This window comes from Podarcis tiliguerta (assembly GCF_965153285.1).
Source record: "Podarcis tiliguerta genome assembly, chromosome: 5".
In the NCBI taxonomy this organism is placed as follows: domain Eukaryota; kingdom Metazoa; phylum Chordata; class Lepidosauria; order Squamata; family Lacertidae; genus Podarcis; species Podarcis tiliguerta.
The window spans coordinates 3,691,992-3,716,580 of NC_139538.1; the positions used below are offsets into that span (position 1 = coordinate 3,691,992).

General features: G+C 51.2%; 1 protein-coding gene across 1 annotated transcript in view; it reads left to right on the forward strand.

Moving 5' to 3' along the window:
• The window catches only part of LOC310678350 (deoxyribodipyrimidine photo-lyase-like), a 25,508-nt gene continuing 919 nt past the window's right edge, over nucleotides 1–24,589 (forward strand). The window contains exons 1-9 of the mRNA XM_083442242.1: nucleotides 1–270; nucleotides 1,634–2,091; nucleotides 6,354–6,499; nucleotides 17,374–17,556; nucleotides 19,641–19,799; nucleotides 21,150–21,348; nucleotides 21,727–21,879; nucleotides 22,427–22,548; nucleotides 24,370–24,529. Of these exons, the coding sequence (XP_083298368.1) occupies nucleotides 1,758–2,091; nucleotides 6,354–6,499; nucleotides 17,374–17,556; nucleotides 19,641–19,799; nucleotides 21,150–21,348; nucleotides 21,727–21,879; nucleotides 22,427–22,548; nucleotides 24,370–24,529 (1,456 nt within the window). The 5' untranslated portion in view covers nucleotides 1–270; nucleotides 1,634–1,757. The remainder of the gene's footprint in view (nucleotides 271–1,633; nucleotides 2,092–6,353; nucleotides 6,500–17,373; nucleotides 17,557–19,640; nucleotides 19,800–21,149; nucleotides 21,349–21,726; nucleotides 21,880–22,426; nucleotides 22,549–24,369; nucleotides 24,530–24,589) is intronic.

The window sequence follows — 24,589 nt, forward strand, 5'->3', positions numbered from 1 at the left end:
AGCGTAAAAATGTTGCAACGTTCCATCCGCTGGGCGATTCATTCACAAAAGCGAGTCTGCCGCCCCGAGCCGGGAAAGCGAGGCTGCGGCGGCCCCTGGCGGGGTTCCGCTTCCCCGATGCTGGGAGGAGGAGGAGGAGAAGCGGCGGCCGCGGGAGGGGCTTCCCGGAGCCCAGCCCGCCTCTGTCCCCGCCCAGCCTCCGCCGCCGCGTTGTGTAAGCGGGGCCTGGCGCGCCAGCGGAGGAAGCCCACGCGGAGAGCTCGGCGCCCGGTGAGTGCCGGCGAGGGGGGCCGCTCGCAGCCCCTGTAACAGAACAAGCCTTCCTTGCCCCCTTCCAGGGCGGGTCTTGCCGCCGCAGCCCCCCCCCCCCGTTCCGTGGCTGCACAGCATAACTTGTCCTGTTGTGACACTACTTCGCAGGGCCGTTGTGCGAATGAAGGGGGCAAGGAAGGCATGTTCTGTTACCCCACCCACCCAAAAAAGTGTGGCCAGGATAATAGGGGCCTAGCATTCTCCCCTTTCCCCCCCAGCCTCAAATCCAGGGAACTCCCCCCACCCCCGTCAAATCTTACAGGCAATAATAATAATAATAATAATAATAATAAACTGAGGGAAAATAACAGAGCAAAGGAGGAATTGAAGCATAGCTGTCAACTTTCAGATTTGAAAATAAGGGATCAGCAGCCTCACCTGTCCCAGGGACAATCTGCGGGATAGCTAACAAACCGGGATAGCAGTGGCAAGCAGCGCTGGAATAAGGGAATTTTCCGCAAAGAAAGGGAAGGTTGACAGCTATGAATTGAAGGGGAAAGAGGCAGGGGTCAGGCGAGGTTCTGAGTTTTCTTTTTCGAATCTCTGTGAGGTGGGTCAGGCTGAGAGGAAATGATCTTCTTGGCCGAGTGGGGATTTGAACCCAGGTCTCTCCCAGGTCGTCGTCGGCACTCTAACCGCCACACCAACATGGGCTCTAGTTGGAGATGGTTGGAATGGAGGCCCCCATAGCCTGATCCACCAATGATGTTCTTTTTTTAAAATATAATTTTAATTGATTTTAACATATAAATTATAAAATGTACCACACAACTTTATCACTTATACAATCTTTTTAGATTTCCATCAACACCTCTGAAAATGCACCATTGTAATCACTTCTTCTGCATTTTATATTATCTTTAAATCTCTTAACAAATCACCCTCCCCTTTATCCATTTTGGTAATAATTCCAATAATACTCCTCACAAAACTTCTTGCAACCCTACAAACGTCGTCTGATCTTCACAAATACTTTTCAAATAGTCCGTAAATTTACTCCTGTCTTCCGTGACTTTCTGGACCTGCCGGTTTCGAATCCTTCCTGTTAATTTATCTAATTCCGCATAGTCCATTAACTTCATCCTCCATTCTTCGATCGTCGGTAATTCTTCTTGCTTCCATTTTTGGGCCAATAATATTCTTGCTGCTGTTATTGCATATAAAAAAAGCTTACATTCCTTTCTGTTTATATCACTCCCCACAATGCCCAATAAAAATGCTTCTGGTTTCTTTATAAATGTATATTTCAACCTTTTTTTCACCTCATTATATATCATCTCCCAGAAGCTCACCAATGATGTTTTTATGTGCTTGCTTGCAGGCCGCTTCTTCCTTCCAGCCTGTTCCCTGGAAGGGTCATCGCTTGCGTCTCTCCCCATTCCGGCCCCGCCTGGGTCTCGGGGTTGGTGCGCAACCTCTCTACGGTCCCCGGGGCGCAGCCAGCCATGTCCCAGAAGAGGAGAAAGCGGAAGCCAGCCGAGTCTAAGCAGGAAGGGGCAGAAGAGGGAGCATTATTCCCTGATGGGTTGGAGAGCAACGGGAGGTTGGCATCAGGGGCACCGCCTGGCACTAAGAAGGCGGCTGGGGAAGGGGATGTGGGAAGCAGAGGCTCTGCCGCCCTGGCCGAGGCCGTCAAGCGAGCTCGCCTGGACGCGGCGCCCTCCGTCGCAGAGTTCAAGTACAACAAGAAGCGCGTCCGTCTCATCTCGCAAGATCCCGATCTCAAGGAAGATGCTCGGGGCATCCTCTACTGGATGTCGCGAGATCAGAGAGTGCAAGGTGAGAGCTTGGCCGGTGCCCGGGATCTGCAATCTGTCCTAGCTTATTTTTGGGTGGGTTAGTCTCTGAGGGCCTTCTGGTGGTTCCCTTCCTGCGAGAAGCGAAGTTACAGGGAGCCAGGCAGAGGGCCTTCTCGGTGGTGGCGCCTGCCCTGTGGAACGCCCTCCCACCAGATGTCAAGGAAATAAACAACTATCTGACTTTTAGAAGACATCCGAAGGCAGCCCTGTTTAGGGAAGTTTTTAATGTTTGATGTTTTATCGTGTTCTTAATATTCGGTTGGAAGCCATCCAGAGCGGCTGGGGAAACCCGGCCAGATGGGCGGGGTACAAATAATAAATTATTATTATTATTATTATTATTATTATTAGGCAGAGCCTAGGACTTGCCGATCAGAAGGTCGGTGGTTCGAATCCCCGCGACGGAGTGAGCTCCCATTGCTCGGTCCCTGATCCTGCCAACTTAGCAGTTCGAAAGCACGTCAAAGTGCAAGTAGATAAATAGGCACCGCTCCAGCGGGAAGGTAAACAGTCTTTCCGTGCACTGCTCTGGTTCGCCAGAAGCGGCTTAGTCATGCTGGCCACATGACCCGGAAGCTGTACGCCGGCGCCCTCAGCCAATAAAGCGAGATGAGCGCCGCAACCCCAGAGTCGGCCACGACTGGACCTAACGGTCAGGGGTCCCTTTACCTTTACCCCACCCCCAGCCCCAGCCTCCTCTCCCCCCTGTGTAATTGGTGGGATGGAGTGGCTGGGGGTGAAGGCTGGCAAAACACTGGGGAAAAGCATCCTTGCCCTGTATAAAGCAATTGCATTGTGGCAAATTCAGAAGCGCCGTCTCGCTTCCTGATACAGCCACGCCCCTTCTAAGATTATACAACCTTCCCAAGTTACACAATAATTTTATGCTTATGCAATTATACAGTAATAACAACTATAGGGGTGCATTGCAATAATTAATGCAGGTCTTTCTGTGTTGACTTTCGGCTAGATCTAATATTTTTTGTGCAAACAGGGTCTTTTTTGGTAAAGTTTATTCATTTCATTTTGTAATGTGTATGAATCACAACAGAACAACAGACTCTCCTTCCTTGGAGGTTTTTCAGCAGAGTTTGGATAGCCATCTGTCATGGATGCTTTAGCTGAGATTCCTGATTTGCCAGGGGTTGGACTAGATGACCCCTAGGGGTCCCTTCCAACTCTGCAATTCTATGATTCTAACACTGGATGAAAATAAAAAAATTAGGACTATAAAATAGGCATGTGGGTTAAAAGGGCCAAGTCGCAAGTATCAGGTTATCAGGGGCAGCTGATTCAAGGGAGCTCTGCAGTATTTGCTTTCTGGGTGACTTTCCTGTTCCCTTGTATGGAGCAGAAGTTGCGCACAATTCCCTTGAAGCTGAAGCACCTTTCGCTTTCAGTGTTTAGATTGGGAGCATAACTTATGGTCTGTGTGTGTGGTTTGGGAGCTGCACGGTCAGGGAAAAAACAATGCTGTCCAGGGTTGTGAAGACTGCGGAGAGAATAATTGGGTGCACTCTTCCCACCTTGGATCAAATCTATGCTTCCAGGTGCCATACAAAAGCTGCAGAGATAGCGCAGGATAGTGCGCACCCCGGAAACGATCTCTTTCAGCTTCTGCCTTCTGGAAGAAGGCACAGGGTTATAAAGACTAGGACTAGCCGCCTGAGAAACAGTTTCTATCCAAATGCGATTTTGGTTTTAAACACAGTGTAAGGTAGTCTCTGACGCGGGTGGCGCTGTGGGTAAAAGCCTCAGCGCCTAGGACTTGCCGATCGAAAGGTCGGCGGTTCGAATCCCCGCGGCGGGGTGCGCTCCCGTCGTTTGGTCCCAGCGCCTGCCAACCTAGCAGTTCAAAAGCACCCTCAGGTGCAAGTAGATAAATAGGGACCGCTTACTAGCAGGAAGGTAAACAGCGTTACGTGTGCTGCGCTGGCTCGCCAGATGCAGCTTGTCACGCTGGCCACGTGACCCGGAAGTGTCTGCGGACAGCGCTGGCTCCCGGCCTATAGAGTGAGATGGGCGCACAACCCTAGAGTCTGGCAAGACTGGCCCGTACGGGCAGGGGTACCTTTACCTTTAAGGTAGTCTCTATGGGAGTATATTGTATTTAAAAATGGGGTATCAGAGTTTTTAGGGGGCTAACCAGGCTGGGATAGCTGGGATAGCAGGCTTGTTGGTTTTTGAATGTCTGGTGTAGATTTTTTCAATTTCGCTGTTCTGTATGGGACAATGACAATAAAGATATTGTATTGTATGGTGACTTAAAATATCCCCCATTCATGCTGATTGGGCAGCCCTAGGATGCAGGAGATAGGGACCCTCTGAGACCCTGCTGCAGAAAAAGCAACAGGTCTCCAGCCCCCTGGGGAGGAAGAGAATCTCTATTTTTATTTATTTATTGGTTGAATTTATATACCGCCCTATACCTGGAGATCTCAGGGCGGTTCACAAAAAAGAACACAGTACATAAAATCAAAATAAAAACAATAACCCAATAATAACCCCCCAAAAGAGCTACATTTTAAAAGGGTATAGGTGTTGAATTGTTTCTTTAAATGTAAAGGTTCATCATTGTTTCACCCGATGTGTATATCTTTAAGGGGCCAGAGCAAAATAACGAGATCCAGCTTTACAGCTGTGAAACATAGCAGGTGCTGCTGAGTTGCATTGATTAAGCTGTGTCAGCAATTGGGTGTAGTATATAAGGAGCAGCACCTAGCTCTGCCATTCACCCTGGGGGATGGGTTGGTGGTTGGGTCTGGTTTCTTGTTGATGTGTTTAGTGTTTAAGGAGTTTTTGTTTTTCTTATTAAAACCTTGTTTAAGTTATTTTTGAGTCCCTTTTTAATGCATGGTCTCCCCAGCAAGCTCTCTGCAGCGTTACTATACTGCAAAAAGTCAACAATAGGGTGTTGATCAGGCCTGCCAAAGGCCTGGTTAAACAGAACGTTTTTGCTTGGCGCCTAAAGGTGTATAATGAAGACGCCAGGTGAACTTCCCTGGTGAGAGCATTCCACAGACGAGGAGCCACTGCAGAGAAGGCCCCGTTCTTGTGCTGCCACCCTCCGGACCTCTCGAGGAGTAGGCACACGAAGGAGGGCACCAGAAGATGTTCTCAGGGTCCGGGTAGGTTCATATGGAAAGAGGCGCTCCTTGAGGTATTGTGGTCCTGAGCCACACTGTATGCCACCAGGTATGCCCTGCCTTGCCTTCAGAACTGGGGCACTTGCTCCCATCAAGCTGGCACAGAGGTTTGGAGAAGCCCAAACGCCGCATGTCTGTTGCGCCCCCTACACTCCCAGCTGCTGACCATCTGTTGCGGAGCCGTTCCTTTAAGCTTTTTCCTGCTCACCACAAAGAACTCATAACCCACCTACTTTCAGCAGCCAGAAGCATCATAGCCAGACACTGGAGAGACCTGTAAGGAGTTAGCATGGACCAATGAGCCAGCGTGGTGTAGTGGTTAAGAGCAGTGGACTCGTAATCTGGTGAACTGGGTTCACTTCCCCGCTCCTCCACCTGCAGCTGCTGGGTGACCTTGGGCCAGTCACACTTCTCTGAAGTCTCTCAGCCCCACTGACCTCACAGAGTGTTTGTTGTGGGGGAGGAAGGGAAAGGAGAATGTTAGCCGCTTTGAGACTCCTTAAAGGTAGTGAAAGGCGGGATATCAAATCCGAACTCTTCTTCTTCTCTTCAATGGTATCAAATAGTATGGGAAACAGCCCTACTAGAAAAATTAACCAATAAACTGAAACCGACACGGGGACAAACAGAAGAAGACGCCTTCACCCCCGTATGGCTCCCCTTTATCACATACACAGCCCAACAAGACAATGACAATAATCCACCAACAGCATACAAATCAATATAGTCTGATCCCAAACACCCACCCACCCCACTCACACACGAAAACAAAGATCACCACAGCCAACCACAACCAAACAACCACACCCTAGGCCAACCCCAACCTCTCTCACCACCAAAGGAACACAAGTGAACAGCACAAGCAACGCTGACACCAAACCCTACATACATTAAGCATAACAGAAACATCGCCACCCGACCCCACCCATCTTCCCTCCCCCCACCCCCTTTTTTCCCCCTCCCCCTAATGTCTCAACAAATGAAACGGATTTGTAAAAATGTTCACGGAAAAAATACGAGAGACATTACACTTACTTCTGTAAAACAAGAAAATCTTTAATAATAATTGGCTTTTTCCTGCTCTTTCTCCCCCCAGATAACTGGGCCTTTCTCTATGCCCAGCGACTGGCCCTGAAGCAGAAGTTGCCGCTGCATGTCTGTTTCTGCCTGGTGCCCAAGTTCTTGGAGGCTACCATCCGCCATTTTGGTTTCCTGATCAGAGGCCTCAAGGAAGTGGCCGAGGTACCACCATTGCGTCGGGAAGATGTTGCATCGGTGTCAGAAGTGGTTGTGCGCTGGGGAGAGGTTTTGTGGGCAAGCCGCCTGCAGCATGAATTTGGGCACAGCAGCCTTGCCATATCAGCTTCTTCCCCAATGCCCATCAACTGCAGACAGCATGCCCTGTGAGCAAGGCTGATGGGAGTCTTTGTCCAAATCACCTGAGGGCACCAGGCTGCGGCCAGCTGTCATAGATAAGTCATTCGCAGCTGCGCGCCGGAAGCTGTAAATAGTAACCAAACAATTAAACCCCTGTGTTGCAAACAATTATCAGTAATATCCAAGGCAACACGATGACCGAGTACAACAATGCAATATCATAACTTTATGGCCACTGCTCCATAGATATTGTTGTTACAGTGGCACATCGGGTTACATACGCTTCAGGTTACAGACTCCGCTAACCCAGAAATAGTGCTTCAGGTTAAGAACTTTGCTTCAGCATGAGAACAGAAATCATGCTCCGGCGGCGCGGCAGCAGCAGGAGGCCCCATTAGCTAAAGTGGTGCTTCAGGTTAAGAACAGTTTCAGCTTAAGAACAGACCTCCGGAACAAATTAAGTACTTAACCCGAGGTACCACTGTATACAATTCCATTCACCATATTGTTGTTTAGTCATTTAGTTGTGTCCAACTCTTCGTGACCCCGTGTCTTCCACTGCCTCCCGTAATTTGGTTGAACTCATGCTGGTAGCTTCGAGAACATTGTCCCACCATCTTGTCCTCTGTCGTCCCTTTCTCCTTGTGCCCTCCATCTTTCCCAACTTTCCAGTTGGGGAGACTTTCCAGGGAGTCTTCTCTTCTCATGAGGTGGCCAAAGTATTGGAGCCTCAGCTTCAGGATCTGTCCTTCCAGTGAGCACTCAGGGCTGGTTTCCTTAAGAATGGAGAGGTTGGATCTTCTTGCAGTCCGTGGGACTCTCAAGAGTCTCCTCCAGCACCAGAATTCAAAAGCATAAGTTCTTCGGCGATCAGCCTTCTTTATGGTCCAGCTCTCACTTCCATACATCACTACTGGGAAAACCATAGCTTGAACTATACATTCACCATATAGATGGGTTTATGAAGCATTTCTGTAGCCTCCTGCTGCGCTGAAGAATAATTGTATGAAACAGTGGTTATATCCGGAATCACTGTTCACTACATCTCTTTGCGGACCACTTCGGCAGCATTGGACGTCATAAAACAAAGCTTTACGGCTTGTTTTCAGCAGATAAGAATCTGACCCATTGCTTCTTTCAGAGACTTGCATAGTCTACAAAGACTTCCAGAGACTTATAAAACTTACGTTTATTTGGTTCTATGTTTTCAGGAGAATCCATCAAGAGTGCACATTTTGTGACTTTCAGAGATTTATAAGATTTCTGTTTATTTGGTTTTTCATATTGTTCAATGTTCCGTATAGATTATACAAAGAGTTTATATTGATATTGCATTGTTGTACTTGGTCATCGTGTTGCTTTGGATATTACTGGAAGCTGTAAATAGCCTGCGAGCCCAAAGCAGCCGTAGGCAGAGGAGTCTTCCCACAGCAGCTCTGCCTGATTAACAGCTCTGGCCTTTTCTCTTGGGTCTCTGCGTCAAGTGTGGCTGGATCGTTCACTTACCGTATTTTTCGCCCTATAGGACACACTTTTCCCCCTCCAAAAATGAAGGGGAAATGTGTGTGCGTCCTATGGGGCGAATGCAGGCTTTCGCTGAAGCCTGGAGAGCGAGACGGGTCAGTGCGCACCGACCCCTCTCGCTCTCTAGGCTTCAGGAGAGCCGCAGCGCCAGCCCCACAAGATCGGGGGACAGCGGGGAGGTGGAACGGCGCCATCCCGCTGTCTCCCGATGTTGTTTGGAGGCTGACGGCAGGGAGACGCGTGCTTCTCCCCGCCGCCTGCCCCGCAAGCTCCGGGGACAGCTGGGAGGCGCAGCGCGTCTTCCCGTTGTCCCCAGACCTGGTCTGCAGGCGGGCAGTGGGGAGAAGAGCGCTTCTCCCCACTGCCGGCCCCACAAGCGCCTGGGGGGGAAATAATTTTTTTTCCCCTTTATTTCCCCCCCAAAAAACTTGGTGCGTCCTATGGGCCGGTGCGTCCTATGGGGCGAAAAATACGGTACCCAGCAGAGCAACCCATTCTCCAAAGAAAATTGATTTTTGGGTCAATGAAAGAGGCAGCGCTCTGGGCTTTCCTCTTTCCAGTCGAGGGGAGTGCTCAGAACAGAGACTTGTGCAGAAGCACAAGGGTGGAACTCCTCTCGCAGCAGAAATATTTCTGTGCTCTTACTCTTTTGCACGCTAAGTCAGCCTTTGGGTGGGTGTTGGTGAAGTGTGCCAACATCACTTTTTTGATGGGGCGGGGGGGATGACTTACCCGTATTTTTCGCTCTATAACACGCACCCGACCATAACACACACGTAGTTTTTAGAGGAGGAAAATCCGTAGGCATGCCACCCGTAGGCATTTCCTCCATAACACGCACAGACATTTCCCCTTACTTTCTAGGAGGAAAAAAAGTGAGTGTTATGGTGCAAAAAATACGGTACACTTTAGGTCTGGGAAACCTAGGAGAGCTTTGGAAAAGCTCGGATTTTATTCGGGGGACGTGGGTAGCGCTCGGGGGACGTGGGTTAAACCACAGAGCCTAGGACTTGCCGATCAGAAGGTCGGCGGTTCGAATCCCCGTGATGGGGTGAGCTCCCGTTCCTCAGTCCCTGCTCCTGCCAACCTAGCAGTTCGAAAGCACGTCAAAGTGCAAATAGATAACTAGGTACCACTCCGGCAGGAAGGTAAACGGCATTTCTGTGCGCTGCTCTGGTTCGCCAAAAGCAGATTAGTCCTGCTGGCCACATGACCCGGAAGCTGTACGCCGCCTCCCTCGGCCAATAAAGCAAGATGAGCGCTGCAACCTCAGAGTCGGCCACGACTGGACCTAATGGTCAGGGCTCCCTTTTCCTTTACCTTTACTTGTGTTGCCGGGCCGGTGCATGACTGCGGCAGTGCGACAGACTTAAAAGAAACAATTGGTCCCTGAATAGTTGCACTCGTAGCCAAGATAGTCATGACACAGGCTTATATTTATGCGTGCAACTAAAAATCTGTAGCTGTGAGAGCTTTGTTCCTTTTTGATGGACACCATAGCTCAGTGGAAGAGCATGCGCTTGGGATGCAGAAGGTCCCAGATTCAAACCCTGGTGTCTCCAGGTAGGGTTGGGAATGACCCCTGTTTGAAAACCTGGAGAGTCAAGGCCAGTCAGTGTTGACAATAATCTATCCATGTGAAAAGGATCTAGGAGTCTTGGTTGACCACAAACTTGACATGAGCCGACAGTGTGACGCGGCAGCTAAAAAAGCCAATGCAATTCTGGGCTGCATCAATAGGAGTATAGCATCTAGATCAAGGGAAGTAATAGTGCCACTGTATTCTGCTCTGGTCAGACCTCACCTGGAGTACTGTGTCCAGTTCTGGGCACCACAGTTCAAGAAGGACACTGACAAACTGGAACGTGTCCAGAGGAGGGCAACCAAAATGGTCAAAGGCCTGGAAACGATGCCTTATGAGGAACGGCTAAGGGAGCTGGGCATGTTTAGCCTGGAGAAGAGGAGGTTAAGGGGTGATATGATAGCCATGTTCAAATCTATAAAAGGATGTCACATAGAGGAGGGAGAAAGGTTGTTTTCTGCTGCTCCAGAGAAGCGGACACGGAGCAATGGATCCAAACTACAAGAAAGAAGATTCCACCTAAACATTAGGAAGAACTTCCTGACAGTAAGAGCTGTTTGACAGTGGAATTTGCTGCCAAGGAGTGTGGTGGAGTCTCCTTCTTTGGAGGTCTTTAAGCAGAGGCTTGACAACCATATGTCAGGAGTGCTCTGATGGTGTTTCCTGCTTGGCAGGGGGTTGGACTCGATGGCCCCTGTGGTCTCTTCCAACTCTATGATTCTATGATGAGAGAGACCACTGGTCTAGTATAAGGCAGCTTATAATGTAACCGGCTTCCTATTCAAATTCACCCTTCGTTCAAAACAATGAGAACCGGAAACGTGTATGTCAGAGCTGGCTCCGGGTCCCAGCTCACCAAGGACCAACGCTAGCCGATCGTACAGTATCAAAGTCTTTATTGAAGAATAGTCTCCATTTACACGTCTCAGCGTCCCAGCCCTACGTCTGGACTTTAGACCGGCGAAGCTCTGTCTGGATCTCCACCCCCTGTGCACCAGTTCAATACTCTAATCTTACTCCACCTCTTCCTTCTCTCTCTCTTCCTCTGGGTCTTACTACCCCCCGGGGTCTCATTCCTCCTGGACTCTTCCGACGCAGAGCTTGACCCCTCTGACTCCTCCCCCTCTCTTCGGCGGGCTTTAGGACCTGGCTCCCTACCCGGGCTGCCCACCTTGCCGCCCTCCTGTACATTTGAACTTGGCGCGCGCGCGCGTTTTACTTTCCGGATGACCGTTTCCTCGCTCCCTGACGAGGGTGTGGTCAGTCCTGCCTCACGTTCTCCCTCTGCCTGCGCGCTCCCTGATCCCGATGCCTTGGACTCCTCCCCCCTACTGCACTCTGGGGGGGACGCTGGTCCGGATTTCCAGCTGCTACTCTCTGAGTCCCCTCTGGCCCCTTCTTCCCGAGGTGTCCCCCTGGGCACTCCCCTTGCCCTGACCATGGGGGCCCCTTTCTGTGAATCCTCCGAGTCACTGGAGAGACTCAGAGACCTCGGACTACTGTCGCCGCTGACATTTCCTTCCGACTCCTCCCCCTCGCTCTCCGTTTCTTCCCTCTCCTGTGACTCTGCTCCTGAACCCCTGACATCCATCCCCCCCTCGAAGCCCCCCCTTCCCCCCTCCCCTTCCTCCGGCGGGGGTGCTGGGTGCTTCGTCGTTGTGGGGGTGAATGGTGGATACAGTTCGTCCCCCGTGGCGTGCATCCAGTTAGAGAAATCCGGCTCGTCCTCCATGTCTTCGCCGACCTCGTTCTCCTCTGCTTCCATCTCCGTGCCGCCATGCTCGAACCCAACGTCCTCCCCCATCACGTCCATGTCCCTCTCACCCTCGTCCCCCTCTGGGTCCGTTGCCTGCCAAGGGCCCCTCAGCCACCTCTCCTCTCCTCGATTGTCCCACCAAAAGGAGCGGTCTGAGGCAAACCCCGAGGGCGAGCCCTCCGGTGAACGTGTTTCTAATGCTGGTTCTTCGTCCGAGGTGAATCCCTGGAACGTGCTGGTAGAAAGCGTGGGTGTGAAAAGCCAGTCGTCGAAATACTCGGCTGGCATGGGCCTGTGTGGGAACAAGGCATGAAACTCCTCTTTGAGGAGAGGCTCGTCCAGGGCATAGTCCGGCACCCAACTGTTGGCGCTGGCCGGGGTACCTTCCCTTGCGAGAAAATATTCTACTCCCTCTGCCCCCCATCTCGAGTCCAAAATCTCTGTGACCTGGTTGATGGGTTCCCTTCTTGGCGACTCCCTCCTTGGGGGGATCTCCTTATACTGGTCTGGTGCCGTGCCCTGCGCCTGAAATCGGTGAGGTGCTTTGTAGGGCGTGAGCACCGACCTATGGAATACTGGGTGCATTCTGGATCCTTCCGGAAGTGTCAACCGGAAGGCCACCGGATTGATCTGTGCCTCAACTAGGTAAGGTCCTAGCTGCTTATGTCCGAGTTTCTTCTTAGCTAAGGATCTTGTCGGCACTGCGTGGGCCGCTAACCACACCCAGTCTCCCACCTGTATGTCTTCACCAACCCTCCTGTGCTTGTCAGCCTGCAGTTTGTATGCGTGCTTTGCCAGCTCTAACTGCCTCCTAAGCTGCTCGTGGACTTCCTGCAATTCCGCCGCCAAGACTTCCGCTGCCTGTGGCTCCCCCTCCCCCAGTCTCTCTAATCCCGGGAAGGTTCTGGGATGCCTCCCGTTGTTGGCGAAGAACGGCGTCACCCCTGTGGACACGTGCTTCGTGTTGTTGTAAGCGAACTCAGCGAGCGGCAGGTAGTCCACCCATGTCGTCGGCTGTTGATTTGCATAGCATCTCAGGTACTGCTGCATGACGGCGTTGACGCGTTCCGCTTGTCCGTTGGTCTGCGGGTGTCTCGCCGACGCTAGGTTGATCTTGACATTCAGGAAACCCATCAGCTTCTGCCAGAAGCTCGAAATGAACTGGCGCCCCCTGTCGGACAAGATAGACCGTGGCAGTCCATGCACTCTGAAGACGTGGTCTATGAACAGCTTGGCGGTCTGTTCTGCCGTGGCCACTTTCGCGCACGGAATGAAGTGGGCCATTTTAGTGAACATGTCCACCACCACTAGCACTGCCGTTTTACCCCTTGAGCTGGGTAAATCCGTGACAAAGTCCAGGGCCACCCTCTCCCACGGTTCGCTCGGAGTCTGCAGCGGTTCGAGCAGTCCCGCCGGAGGTTTGTGCACTGACTTGGCCCTTTGGCAGGTGTCGCACCTCGAGACGTACTCCGCGACTTCCCCCCGCATCTTGGGCCACCAAAAATCCCTGGCAACGAGGTCTGCCGTCTTCTCCTTGCCAAAGTGCCCGGCGGTGGGTGCGTCGTGTAACTGCTGCAGTACCTTCGCCCGGAGGTCGTCTCCCGGTACATAGAGAGCTCCTCTGCGGATGAGCAATCCGTCTCGTACTTGGAACTCGTCGTCCTTCACCGTGCCCTTGTGCACCTCCTCCATCTTGGCTTGTGCAAAGGGGTCCCCCTGCAGTGCTCGACGGACCGCCTCCAAGTCCACGGTTGCTGCAGCGCACGCCCACGCTTTCGGAGCGAAAATGTGCTTGGCCGCTGCTGGTGCCGCCTCTTCAAGGTATTGCGGCTTCCTGGACAGTGCATCCGCCATGATGTTGTTGTCGCCTGGGATGTATTCTATCCTGAAGTCGAAATCCGCGAAAAATTCCGCCCATCTGATGTGCCGCTGGTTTAGGAATCTTGCCGTGCGCCAGTACTCCAGGTTCTTATGATCCGTGCGAACCTGCACGGTGTGCTTGGCCCCGACGAGGAAGTGCCGCCACGCCTTGAATGCTGCATGAATGGCCAGCAACTCCCTGTCCCAGATGGTGTAGTTTTGCTCCGACTTGCTGAGCTTCCTAGAGTAGAAGGCACACGGTCTCCAGTCCCCATGCGGGTCCTCTTGCAACAGTACGGCGCCCACGGCTCTGTCTGAGGCGTCTGTTTCAACCCTCAGCGGTTTGCTGGGATTCACATGCAGTAGCTGCCCTTCGGACGAGAAGAGACGCTTAAGGTTCTGAAAGGACTGCTCCGCTTGCTCCGTCCAGATGAACTTCTTCTTCTTAGAGCTGAGCGTGTCAGTAATGGCCGCCGTCTGCATCGCGAACCCCTTGATGAACTTGCGGTAAAAGTTGGCGAACCCCACAAACCGCTGGACCTCCTTCCGATTGCGCGGGCTCTTCCAGTCCAACACTGCGCGAACCTTGGCGCTGTCCATGGCAAGCCCCTTGTCCGACAGCTTGTAGCCCAGGAAATCCACCTCCTTCCTGTCGAACTGGCACTTCTCCAGCTTGGCATACAGTCGATGCTCCTGCAGTCTCTGCAGAAGTTCCTTGACGTCTCTCTCGTGGGTCTCCTCAGATTCTGAGAATATCAGGATGTCGTCCAAGAAGCAGACGCATGTCTTGTAGAGGAGACCCGCCAGGACGTGATGCATGAAAGCTTGAAAACAGTGGGCGCCATTTTGTAAACCGAAGGGCATAACTCTGTATTCATATGTGCCCAGGGGCGTGAACATGGCAGTCTTCCACTCGTCTCCTTCCCGTATGCGAATCAGGTTGTACGCCCCTCGCAGATCCAACTTTGTAAAAACGCGTCCTTTCCTCGCCGTCGCCAGCAGGTCATCTATCTTGGGCATGGGAAAGGCCGCGGGCTTGGTCTTTGAATTTAAGAGCCTGAAGTCTACCACAAGTCTTTTTTGGGGCGTGTCCCTTTTCTTCACAAAGAATACAGGACTGCCCCCCGCTGCCTTCGACTCCCGGATGAAACCGCGCTTCAAGTTGAGGTCTATGAACTCCTTGAGCTCCTGCAGCTCGTCCTCAGACATGGAATACAGTTTCCCGGCTGGCAGCGTCGCTCCTGGCAGGAGGTCAATTTTGCAGTCATAGGGCCTGTGGGGAGGCAGCTTGTCCGCTTCCTTCTCGCAGAAAACCTCCAAAAACGCTGCGTACTTGCGCGGCACTGCTTGCAGCGTGCCTAATTGTAGCTGCGGGTCGTCCCCTCCTTCTTCCGGGCTAGGAAGGATGCAATGTTCCGCGCAATAGGAGGAGCCGAAGGTCAGTTGGCGCTGGTACCACGCCAATGCTGGGCTGTGCCTGTGCAGCCAACTCATGCCCAGGACTACAGGCGTGTCCGACAGGTGGGTGACGTTAAAGCTGATGACTTCTCGGTGATTTCCAATCCGCATCACCATTGGTTGCGTTTGTTGCACCACCTGCCCCCCTAACAAGTCTCTGCCATCCACCGTGACAACGTTCAGGGGCAGTGTGGCTGGTAGCAGTGGTATATTGTGCTGCTGAATGAATTCCAGTCCTATAAAGTCAGCGTTGCTGCCGGAGTCAATGGTGATCGGCACCTCCAGAGTGCGTCCATTGGGCAGTTGGAGAGACGCTGTAAGCTGCACCACTGGTTTGGGTGGGAGGGGGTCTGTGGGTTGCAAAAGTGCTGGGGATTGTTTCATTGACTTGTCTGGCTGGACCCCAGTGCCTCTTCCTCCAGCCAGACTCCGTCGTTTAACTGTTGCTGCGTTTTCAATTGAGCTGCTTCAGCGACTGTTGCCGAGGCTGCAGTGTGCTTGTGGAGCCTCTGGGGACACTCTTTCGCGATGTGTTGAGCACTGTCGCAGATGTAGCACTTCCTGTTCCCTCTAGGAGGCTTCGTTTTGGCTGCTCCCGGTGTTAGGGCTCTGTTAGCTGACTGAGCCCTGGCACCTCCTATCTCCATCGGCTCTTCTCCCCCTCCCTGCGAGGGTGTGGAGTGCGCACGCGCTGCTTCTCTGGGAAAGAAGGGAGGTGCTCTGGCTGGTGCCCTTCCCCAACGCCCTTCTTCCCTGTTCCAAGGACGTTCTTCCAGATGCACCCCGATCTCCAGAGCCCTCTGGACTACCTGCTGGGTGCTCCTTGGTCTCTCCCCTCTTCCAATCTCCGCTTTTACATCTGCATTCAACCCCTCCCAAAAGAGGTCTCTGACTGGCGCAGAATCTTTTTCCCACCCCAGGGCATGAACCAGTCCGAAAAATCGAGTATGGTACTGCCGCACACTGGCTTTGCCTTGTTTAAGTCCATGTATGTCCCTCCTGGCAATATCGACGTCTACCTTTGATAAAAAGCATGAGTCCATTGCTTTAATAAAAGCCTTCGCATCTTGGAGCGCTGGATCATTGTCCCTCCATAGATTCCGCAGCCACGTTTTGGCTTCCCCATGCAAATGGGACAGGATAAACCCCACTCTCTCTCTCTCATCTCTAAAGTCTTTGTCAAGGAGATCCAGCGCAAACAGCAGGTCTGCTCTGAAGTTGGGGTACTGCTGCAAACTCCCGTCGAAATGCGATACAAGGCTGCCTCCCCTTCTCCCCAAGCCAATGCCTTCTGCCTTGGATCCCGTTTGCCCCTGTTTAGAAAGCACGTCCAACCTGGCCTGGAGATCCCGGCAGGAGGTAACCATTTCCTCCTCTCTCTTCCTGGATGCAATTACCTCCGTGCTGAGGTGCGTCACCGCTTCTTGCAGGGCTTTTATCTGCTCTTCCGTCGTCATCTTGCCTGAGTTTTGTGAGCTCTGTAAGCACCCCTCCTCTGTCCTCGCTGCGTCGACTCACGTGGCGAGGTTCTTGGTGCCAAAACTTTAAAAAGGAGACAGAGCTTACTGTCAGAGCTGGCTCCGGGTCCCAGCTCACCAAGGACCAACGCTAGCCGATCGTACAGTATCAAAGTCTTTATTGAAGAATAGTCTCCATTTACACGTCTCAGCGTCCCAGCCCTACGTCTGGACTTTAGACCGGCGAAGCTCTGTCTGGATCTCCACCCCCTGTGCACCAGTTCAATACTCTAATCTTACTCCACCTCTTCCTTCTCTCTCTCTTCCTCTGGGTCTTACTACCCCCCGGGGTCTCATTCCTCCTGGACTCTTCCGACGCAGAGCTTGACCCCTCTGACTCCTCCCCCTCTCTTCGGCGGGCTTTAGGACCTGGCTCCCTACCCGGGCTGCCCACCTTGCCGCCCTCCTGTACATTTGAACTTGGCGCGCGCGCGCGTTTTACTTTCCGGATGACCGTTTCCTCGCTCCCTGACGAGGGTGTGGTCAGTCCTGCCTCACGTTCTCCCTCTGCCTGCGTGCTCCCTGATCCCGATGCCTTGGACTCCTCCCCCCTACTGCACTCTGGGGGGGACGCTGGTCCGGATTTCCAGCTGCTACTCTCTGAGTCCCCTCTGGCCCCTTCTTCCCGAGGTGTCCCCCTGGGCACTCCCCTTGCCCTGACCATGGGGGCCCCTTTCTGTGAATCCTCCGAGTCACTGGAGAGACTCAGAGACCTCGGACTACTGTCGCCGCTGACATTTCCTTCCGACTCCTCCCCCTCGCTCTCCGTTTCTTCCCTCTCCTGTGACTCTGCTCCTGAACCCCTGACAGTGTATCTTTTAGATACTCAGTGGGGGAGCACATGCGTTGCATGCAGAAGGTTCCAGGTTCGGCCCCTGGCCTCTCCAGGTAGGCCCGGGAGGTGTCCCCTGCCTGAAACCTTGGAGAGCTGCTGCCAGCCAGTGTGGTAAATACTGACTTAGACTAACTGGTAGTCTATGAGTCGATATCACGAGCTTCTTGTCTGACCAGATATTCTCTGCTTCCTTTTCCCGTCTCCTAGGAGTGCAAGGAACTAAGCATCCCGTTCCACCTGCTCATCGGCTTCGCAAAGGACGTGCTGCCCCCCTTTGTGACGACCCACGGCATTGGTGGGGTGGTGACGGACTTTGCCCCCCTCCGCGTCCCCATGCAGTGGGTGCACGATGTCCAGGCGAGGCTGCCACCTGATGTGCCCTTTGTCCAGGTAGGGAGGCCTGGAGTCTGGCCGCTGGGGTGTGATCTGGGCAGAGCTGCGGGGCAGTGGGGGGTGTCGCCATGGTGACACAGATGTTGTGATTCCATTTCACCACCTTGCCTGGATTCCTGAGTTCATAACCTCCATCACGTTCACTGAATCTGACAAAGGAAGCTTAATACAGTCATACCTTGGGTTACAGACGCTTCAGGTTGCATTTTTTTGGGTTATCGACTGTCAAAACCCAGGAGTATCAGAACGGGTTACTTCTGGGTTTCAGCGGTTGCGCATGCGCAGAAGCACAACATCACTCTTTGCACATGCGCAGAAACGCCGAATCGCGACCCATGTGTACGCAGATGCGCCGCTGCAGTTTGCGAACGCTGCGGGCGGGTTGCAAATGTGCAGCCCGCATGGATTACGTTCGCAACCTGAGCATCCACTGTAATAATAATACCTTTATTGTCAATGTACAACCTGTGTACAATGAAATTAACCGAGCCTAACCGAGCCTGCCTCCCAGCCCACCCAAACATTCAATTTCATTGTACTCTGTGTGCTTATCGCACAGCACACCACCTCACAAGTCAGTTGCGCTATGTTATTTTCCGTTCAACAGCCTAACAGCCCACGGATAGAAGCTATTTTTTAGCCTGTTGGTACGGCTGATTATACTTCTGTATCTCCTGCCCAAGGGTAGAAGATTAAAAAGGTGATGGCCGGGGTGTGAGTCATCCCTGAGAATTTTTCTTGCTCTCCTAAGGCAACGATCCCTTGCGATGTCATCTAGCGCAGTGTTCCCCAACCTTGGGCCTCCAGCTGTTTTTGGACTACAACTCCCATCATCCCTCGCTAGCAAGACCAGTGGTCAAGGATGATGGGAATTGTAGTCCAAAAGCAGCTGGAGGCCCAAGGTTGGGGAACATTGATCTAGCGGACTCAAGGGACAACCCATAATATCTTGTGCTGTGTTCACCACCCTCTGTAGAGAGACCCTGAGGAAATAGTGATCACCTGAGTTGTGTTGATTTTCCGAGTGAGGTCCTCACTAAGGTAAACTCCCAGGAATTTAAGGGAGGCGACTCTCCACACAGCCCCCCCCCCCCCGATATACAATGGGGCAGTTTTCCCTCTCTTCCTCTGGAAGTCCAGCACCATCTCCTTTGTCTTACTAATATTTAAGTGCAAGTTATTCTCTAAGCACCATGTAGATACTTTTTGAACCTCCCCCCTGTACACTGTTTCATCTCCGCCTGCAATTAGACCCATTATGGTAGTGTCATCTGCAAACTTAATGATTACTGTGGATGGATCAGATGATATACAGTCATATGTGTACAATGAGTACAGGTAGGGACTTAGCACACATCCCTGTGGGGTGCCAGTACTAAGCTTCAGGAAGGTAGATGTAACAGGCCCTCACTGTTTGTGTCTGATCCCTCAAAAAGTCTTTAATCCAGTCACAGATGGTAGAAGAAGAAGCAGCTTCATCCCAGAAAAGCTGATTCCACAATTAATTGGTGGCTGTTAAGAGAAGTTATGGACCAACAGCATCTAGAGGGCACCAGATGGGCAAGGGCTGCTGTAGAAGTTAACACAAAGGTCCCGCTATTCAAATACAATGCATTCTCAGGAAATCATGTGTTAGGCAAATGTTTGCATAACGAGTCAATGCTTTCCATTGATTCCTATGGGGAAATTTCTAATGCGTTCCCAACCACGGAATTTTACCCCCAAATGACGAGAAAACCCAGGAAAACCCTCTGAAACCTTGCAAAAGGCAAATAAAGAAGGAAGACGCTATCTTATTTGTCAGATCTCTCCAGCTCCCTCCCTCCCATCATGGTTTTTGGCAAAATGGCTGCCATGAAGCAGGAAAACACAAAAAGTAAGGTTTGTTCAAGGCTGCTGATTCGTTTACAGCACTACATGCAGGTCTGGCTGTTTGGATATCTGAATCTGCGGTGTACATAGCAATTCTAGGAGGCTTGGGTATTAATTCCTTGGGTTTGGATAAGTGAATTTTTGTATAGCGAGTGTTAGGATAGTGGGAGCTGTGTGCAATTGCCGTTTCTCTTGCTTTGCTTCCCCAGGTCGATGCTCACAACATTGTGCCCTGCTGGGTGGCCTCCGACAAGCAGGAGTACGGGGCCAGAACTATCCGCCGGAAAATCCACGACCGGCTGGCTGAGTTTCTCACCGAATTCCCACCTGTCGTCAGGCACCCTTATCCCGCGGAGTTCCAGGCAGAGGTAGCAGTCGATATTGGGAGCAGGGATCTGGGCGGTTTTTTGTGTTTTGTTTTTTTGACATTTGCAATTATTGGCAAACTGCTGCAGACATTCCAGCAGGTCTCCCTTAGCCCTTCACTGCAGCTGGGACAGAAAAGCTGTGGAAAGTCTGTAGCTCAGCAGTAGAGCATCTGTTTTGCATGCAGAGGGTGCCAGGTTCAAATCCAGACATCTCCAGGAAGCACTGAGAGAGACACCCTGTCTGAAACCCTGGAGAACTGCTGGCAGTCAGTGTGGACAGTAGTGAGCTATATGGACCAATGGTCTGACTCGGGGTAAGGGAGCATCCTATGGTGTAAGGGAGCCAGTGTGGTGTAGTGGTTCAGAGCGGGGGACTCGTAATCTGGGGAACCGGGTTCGCGTCTACGCTCCTCCACCTGCAGCTGCTGGGTGACCTTGGGCTAGTCACACTTCTCTGAAGTCTCTCAGCCCCACTCACCTCACAGAGTGTTTTTTGTGGTGGAGGAAGGGAAAGGAGAATGTTAGCCGCTTTGAGACTCCTTAAGGGGAGTGAAAGGTGGGATATCTAGTCCAAACTCCTCCTCCTCCTCCTCCTCCTCCTCCTCCTCCTCCTCCTCCTCCTCCTCTTCTTCTTCTTCTTCTTCTTCTTCTTCTTCTTCTTTGCTCCTTTGACATTTACAGAAGGCCACAGGTGTGCAATACTCACCCCACAAATGCGCATTTATTTTTTACCACCTGTATTTTAATAGATTTGTTTTTATCTTGTTTTAACCCTGTTGAAGTTTAATCGCGTACTAACTATTCCCTTGTATATATGTTCAGCTTTCTTGCATTTTTGTAAGCTGCCTCGAGTCCTGGGGAAAAAGACGTGCCAGAACTCATCAATGGACTTCTCCCTTGTTCTCTTAGAATAGCAAAAAAAGCCCTGAATAATAGTATGTATTATTTTTATTCCATAAAATTTACGCGCTGCTTGATTGTTAAAAATCAATCAATCAATAAATCAATCAATCAATCCTCAAAGCAGTTTACAAAAGAACAGTAAAATTATAGGGAATAACAGTTAAAAACTATTTAAAACATTCAAAGGATTAAAATCAGCAGTAAACTCTATGTGTCTGGGTAAGCCTATCTGGTCATTCTTATTATTCTTTGTAGACTGCTTCGAGGTCTATGAAATTAAAGCGGTGCATGAATTTAAGAAATGAAATAAAAATAAGATAAATGAAAAGTCGAATGATGCCCACGCTCCCATGAGCTCTGGGATGTTAAGGATTGCTGGAACGTCCTTGGCCTGGAGAACGTCCTTGCTGCCAGCTTTTCACCCCTGTTCCTCTTCTGACTCCGCAGCCTGTTGACTGGGACGCCTGCTATGCCAGCCTGCAGGTTGACCGCTCCGTGAAGGAGGTGACCTGGGCGCAGCCAGGGACAGCTGCTGGCTTGGCGGTGCTGGAAGAGTTCATCAAGGACCGCCTGAAGTTCTTTGGCACAGACAGGAACAATCCCAACCGGGCGGCTCTGAGCAACCTCTCGCCCTGGTTCCACTTTGGTGAGTGGGGAGCTGCTCCTCTGCAAGTCCTGGGTCAAACCCTTGCGGGGGGGTCAGGGGTGGCCAAACCCTGCCTGGGTTGCAGATCAGCTGTCCGCTCTGCCCAAAAACGTTTAGGGTTGGTAGCAGCCAACCCTAAACAGGGCTGCCTTCAGATGTCTTCTAAAAGTCAGATAGTTGTTTATTTCCTTGGCATCTGATGGGAGGGCGTTCCACAGGGCGGGTGCCACCACCGAGAAGGCCCTCTGCCTGGTTTCGTGTAACTTCGCTTCTCACAGGGAGGGAGCCCACAGAAGATTGTTGTGGCCTGAAGGAGAATCTCCCTTGCAAGTTCCAAAGATCTCAGAAGCCCACTGAACAGTAACTGCCCTCCCACAGGTCAGATCTCTGTCCAGAGAGCAATTCTGGAGGTTCGCAAGCTCCGTAGCCGGTACAAGGAATCGGCGGAAGCCTTCATTGAAGAGGCCGTGGTGCGGAGGGAGCTGGCGGACAATTTCTGCTACTACAACCCAAATTATGACAAGGTGGAAGGTAAATGGGCTCACCTGTTTTGCCTTTCTCTGCTCCGCAAGGACACCTCTTCTGCGACGCTTGCCTTTACATGTGATATGATAATGCAGGGACACAGGTGGCACTGTGGTCTAAACCACTGAGCCTCTTGGGCTTGCCGGTCAGAAGGTGGGCGGTTTGAATCCCCGCAACGAGGTGAGCTCCTGTTGCTCTGTCCCAGCTTCTGCCAACCTGCCAGTTCGAAAGCACGTCAGTGCAAGTAGATAAATAGGTACCACTGCAGTGGGAAGGTAAATGACGTGTCCATGCGCTCTGGCTTCCATCGTGGTGTCCCATTGCACCAGAAGCGGTTTAGTCCTGCTGGCCACATGAACCGGAAAGCTGTCTGTGGACAAACGCCGGCTCCCTTGGCCTGAAAGCAAGATGAGCGCTGCAACCCCATAGTCGCCTTTGACTGGACTTAACTGTCCAGGGGTCCTTTACTTTTTTAACTTTATGATAATGCTGCATTTTAATAGGGCTCAATTGCTTTTTAACCATAATCTTTTATGCCTTATACCATTCAAAGGGGCTTATGACTGGGCCAAAACGACGCTGAAGCTGCATGCCAGAGACAGGCGATCTCACCTGTACAAACTGGAACAGCTGGAGGCAGGAAAGACGCACGACCCTCTCTGGAACGCTGCACAGGTAAACCTAAGCTCCAAAGGTGTGTGAGGACCTGTCTTTGGATGGGCATGTGCTGGCTTCTGAGCACATGCACTGGCTCCCGGTAGAGTACAGGGTCAGATTTAAGGTGCTGCTTTTGACCTTTAAAGCCCTTCGCGGCCTAGGACCCTCGTACCTACGGGACTGCCTCTCCCGGTATGCCCCACGGAGAGCCTCAAGGTCCATAAATAGCAACACCCTAGTGGTCCCAGGCCCTAAGGAAGTTAGATTGGCTTCAACCAGAGTCAGGGCCTTTTCAACTCTGGCTCTGGCCTGGTGGAACGCTCTGCCTCACGAGACCAGGGCCCTGCAGGATCTGATTTCTTTCCGCAGGGCCTGTAAGACAGAGTTGTTCCGCCTGGCCTTTGGCTTGGAGCCAATTTGATTCCCTCCCTCCCTCTCTTTCTTTTTTCTTTTCCTTCTCCTCCTGCGATGAGGCTACATTTTAATATTTTAATGTTCCATTATTTTAATGTTGTATTTTACTTTTGTTTTTAAGTTGTAATCATTCATCTTGTTTTTATTATTGCTTGTAAGCCACTCTGAGCCAGGCCTTGGCTGGGGAGGGTGGGGTATAAATAAAAAATTATTATTATTATTATTATTATTATGCCTGTCATGTGCTTGGAAATCTGCTTCTCCCTCTCCAATACTGCTAAAACTCTTTGCAGCAGCAGCTCGATCGGAATGGAAAAGTTACATGCCACCTTGTTAAGTGGTACAAATCTCTGCTACTGGATGTTGTGATGTCCGCTGGATTAGATGGCTTTAAAGGGGGATGAGGGATGGAAATTCCCAGGTGTCAAAAAAGTTATTTATGTGTGCCGTTACTGTGGCCCGTGTTTCGTTAGCCCCAAAATGGAAAACGAGCAAGGTCCCAACTAAAGAAGAATGGCAACTAAAGTTGGCAGAATATGCGCAGCTTGCAGATTTTACACACAGAATAAGAGAACGAGAAGAACATGCGTTTAGAGAAGATTGGAAAAGGTTTATTGAATATATGGGAAATAATTGTGTAGAATTGAAAACGTTGGCAGCATTAAGATAAATTCAGCAGTGTAAATAAGTTTTGATGGATGTAATAATGGAATACTGAATGGCTTAGTTTTTGTAAAATATGCAGGGATTTAGGATATGGAAAATGAACCATGGAAAGAGAAGAAGGGAAGTCGTTGATATTTTAAGGATGTTTAAATGAGTATTTTAAATTCTGAAACACAAAATTAAATAAAAAATTATATACATAAAAATAAAAATGTTTAGCCATACTAACTAAATGGGGACCCTCCACGGTCAGTGCAGACTACCTTTTGAAGGGCCGTTTCTGAATGTGTACAGTTGTTTTTATTTCCTGCTTGTGGGGTTAAGAGCATAGGGCCCCCACTTCATCCCTGTGACCGTAATTAGTTTTAACTATTTTCATTCTGAATTTAAAACTCTTGTAACCCACTCGGGGAAGTGCTGTTGAAGGGCGTGTGAACAATAGTGATGGAGCAGGAAGAGGTGATGGAGAACCTCCTTCTCACTGTGGCCAACCAGCTGCCCCTATGGGACACCCATAAAGTCCCCCTTTACTTGCCCTTTTATCTAAACCAGTGCGCCCCAGTTTTTCGGGCCACCACCCCTTTGGTTCCATAAGCACATCCCCAGCCGCTCTGGGTGGCTTCCAAGAACACACCGAAACCATCAAAAGCTTCCTGATACAGGAAGTTGTATGATGGTTTATCTCTTTGACATCTGATGGGATGGCATTCCGCAGGGCCTCATCCGTAGCTCATCCACCTTTCCATCCCTCTGCTTCAGCTCCAGATGGTTCATGAAGGGAAGATGCACGGCTTCCTGAGGATGTATTGGGCCAAGAAAATCTTGGAGTGGACCACTTCGCCAGAAGAGGCCCTGAAATTCTCCATCTACCTTAATGACCGCTATGAACTGGATGGCCGGGACCCCAATGGATATGTAGGTAAGTCATGGGAAGAGGCTGGGTGGCTGTATTATAGAGTCGTAGGGTTGCAACGGGCCC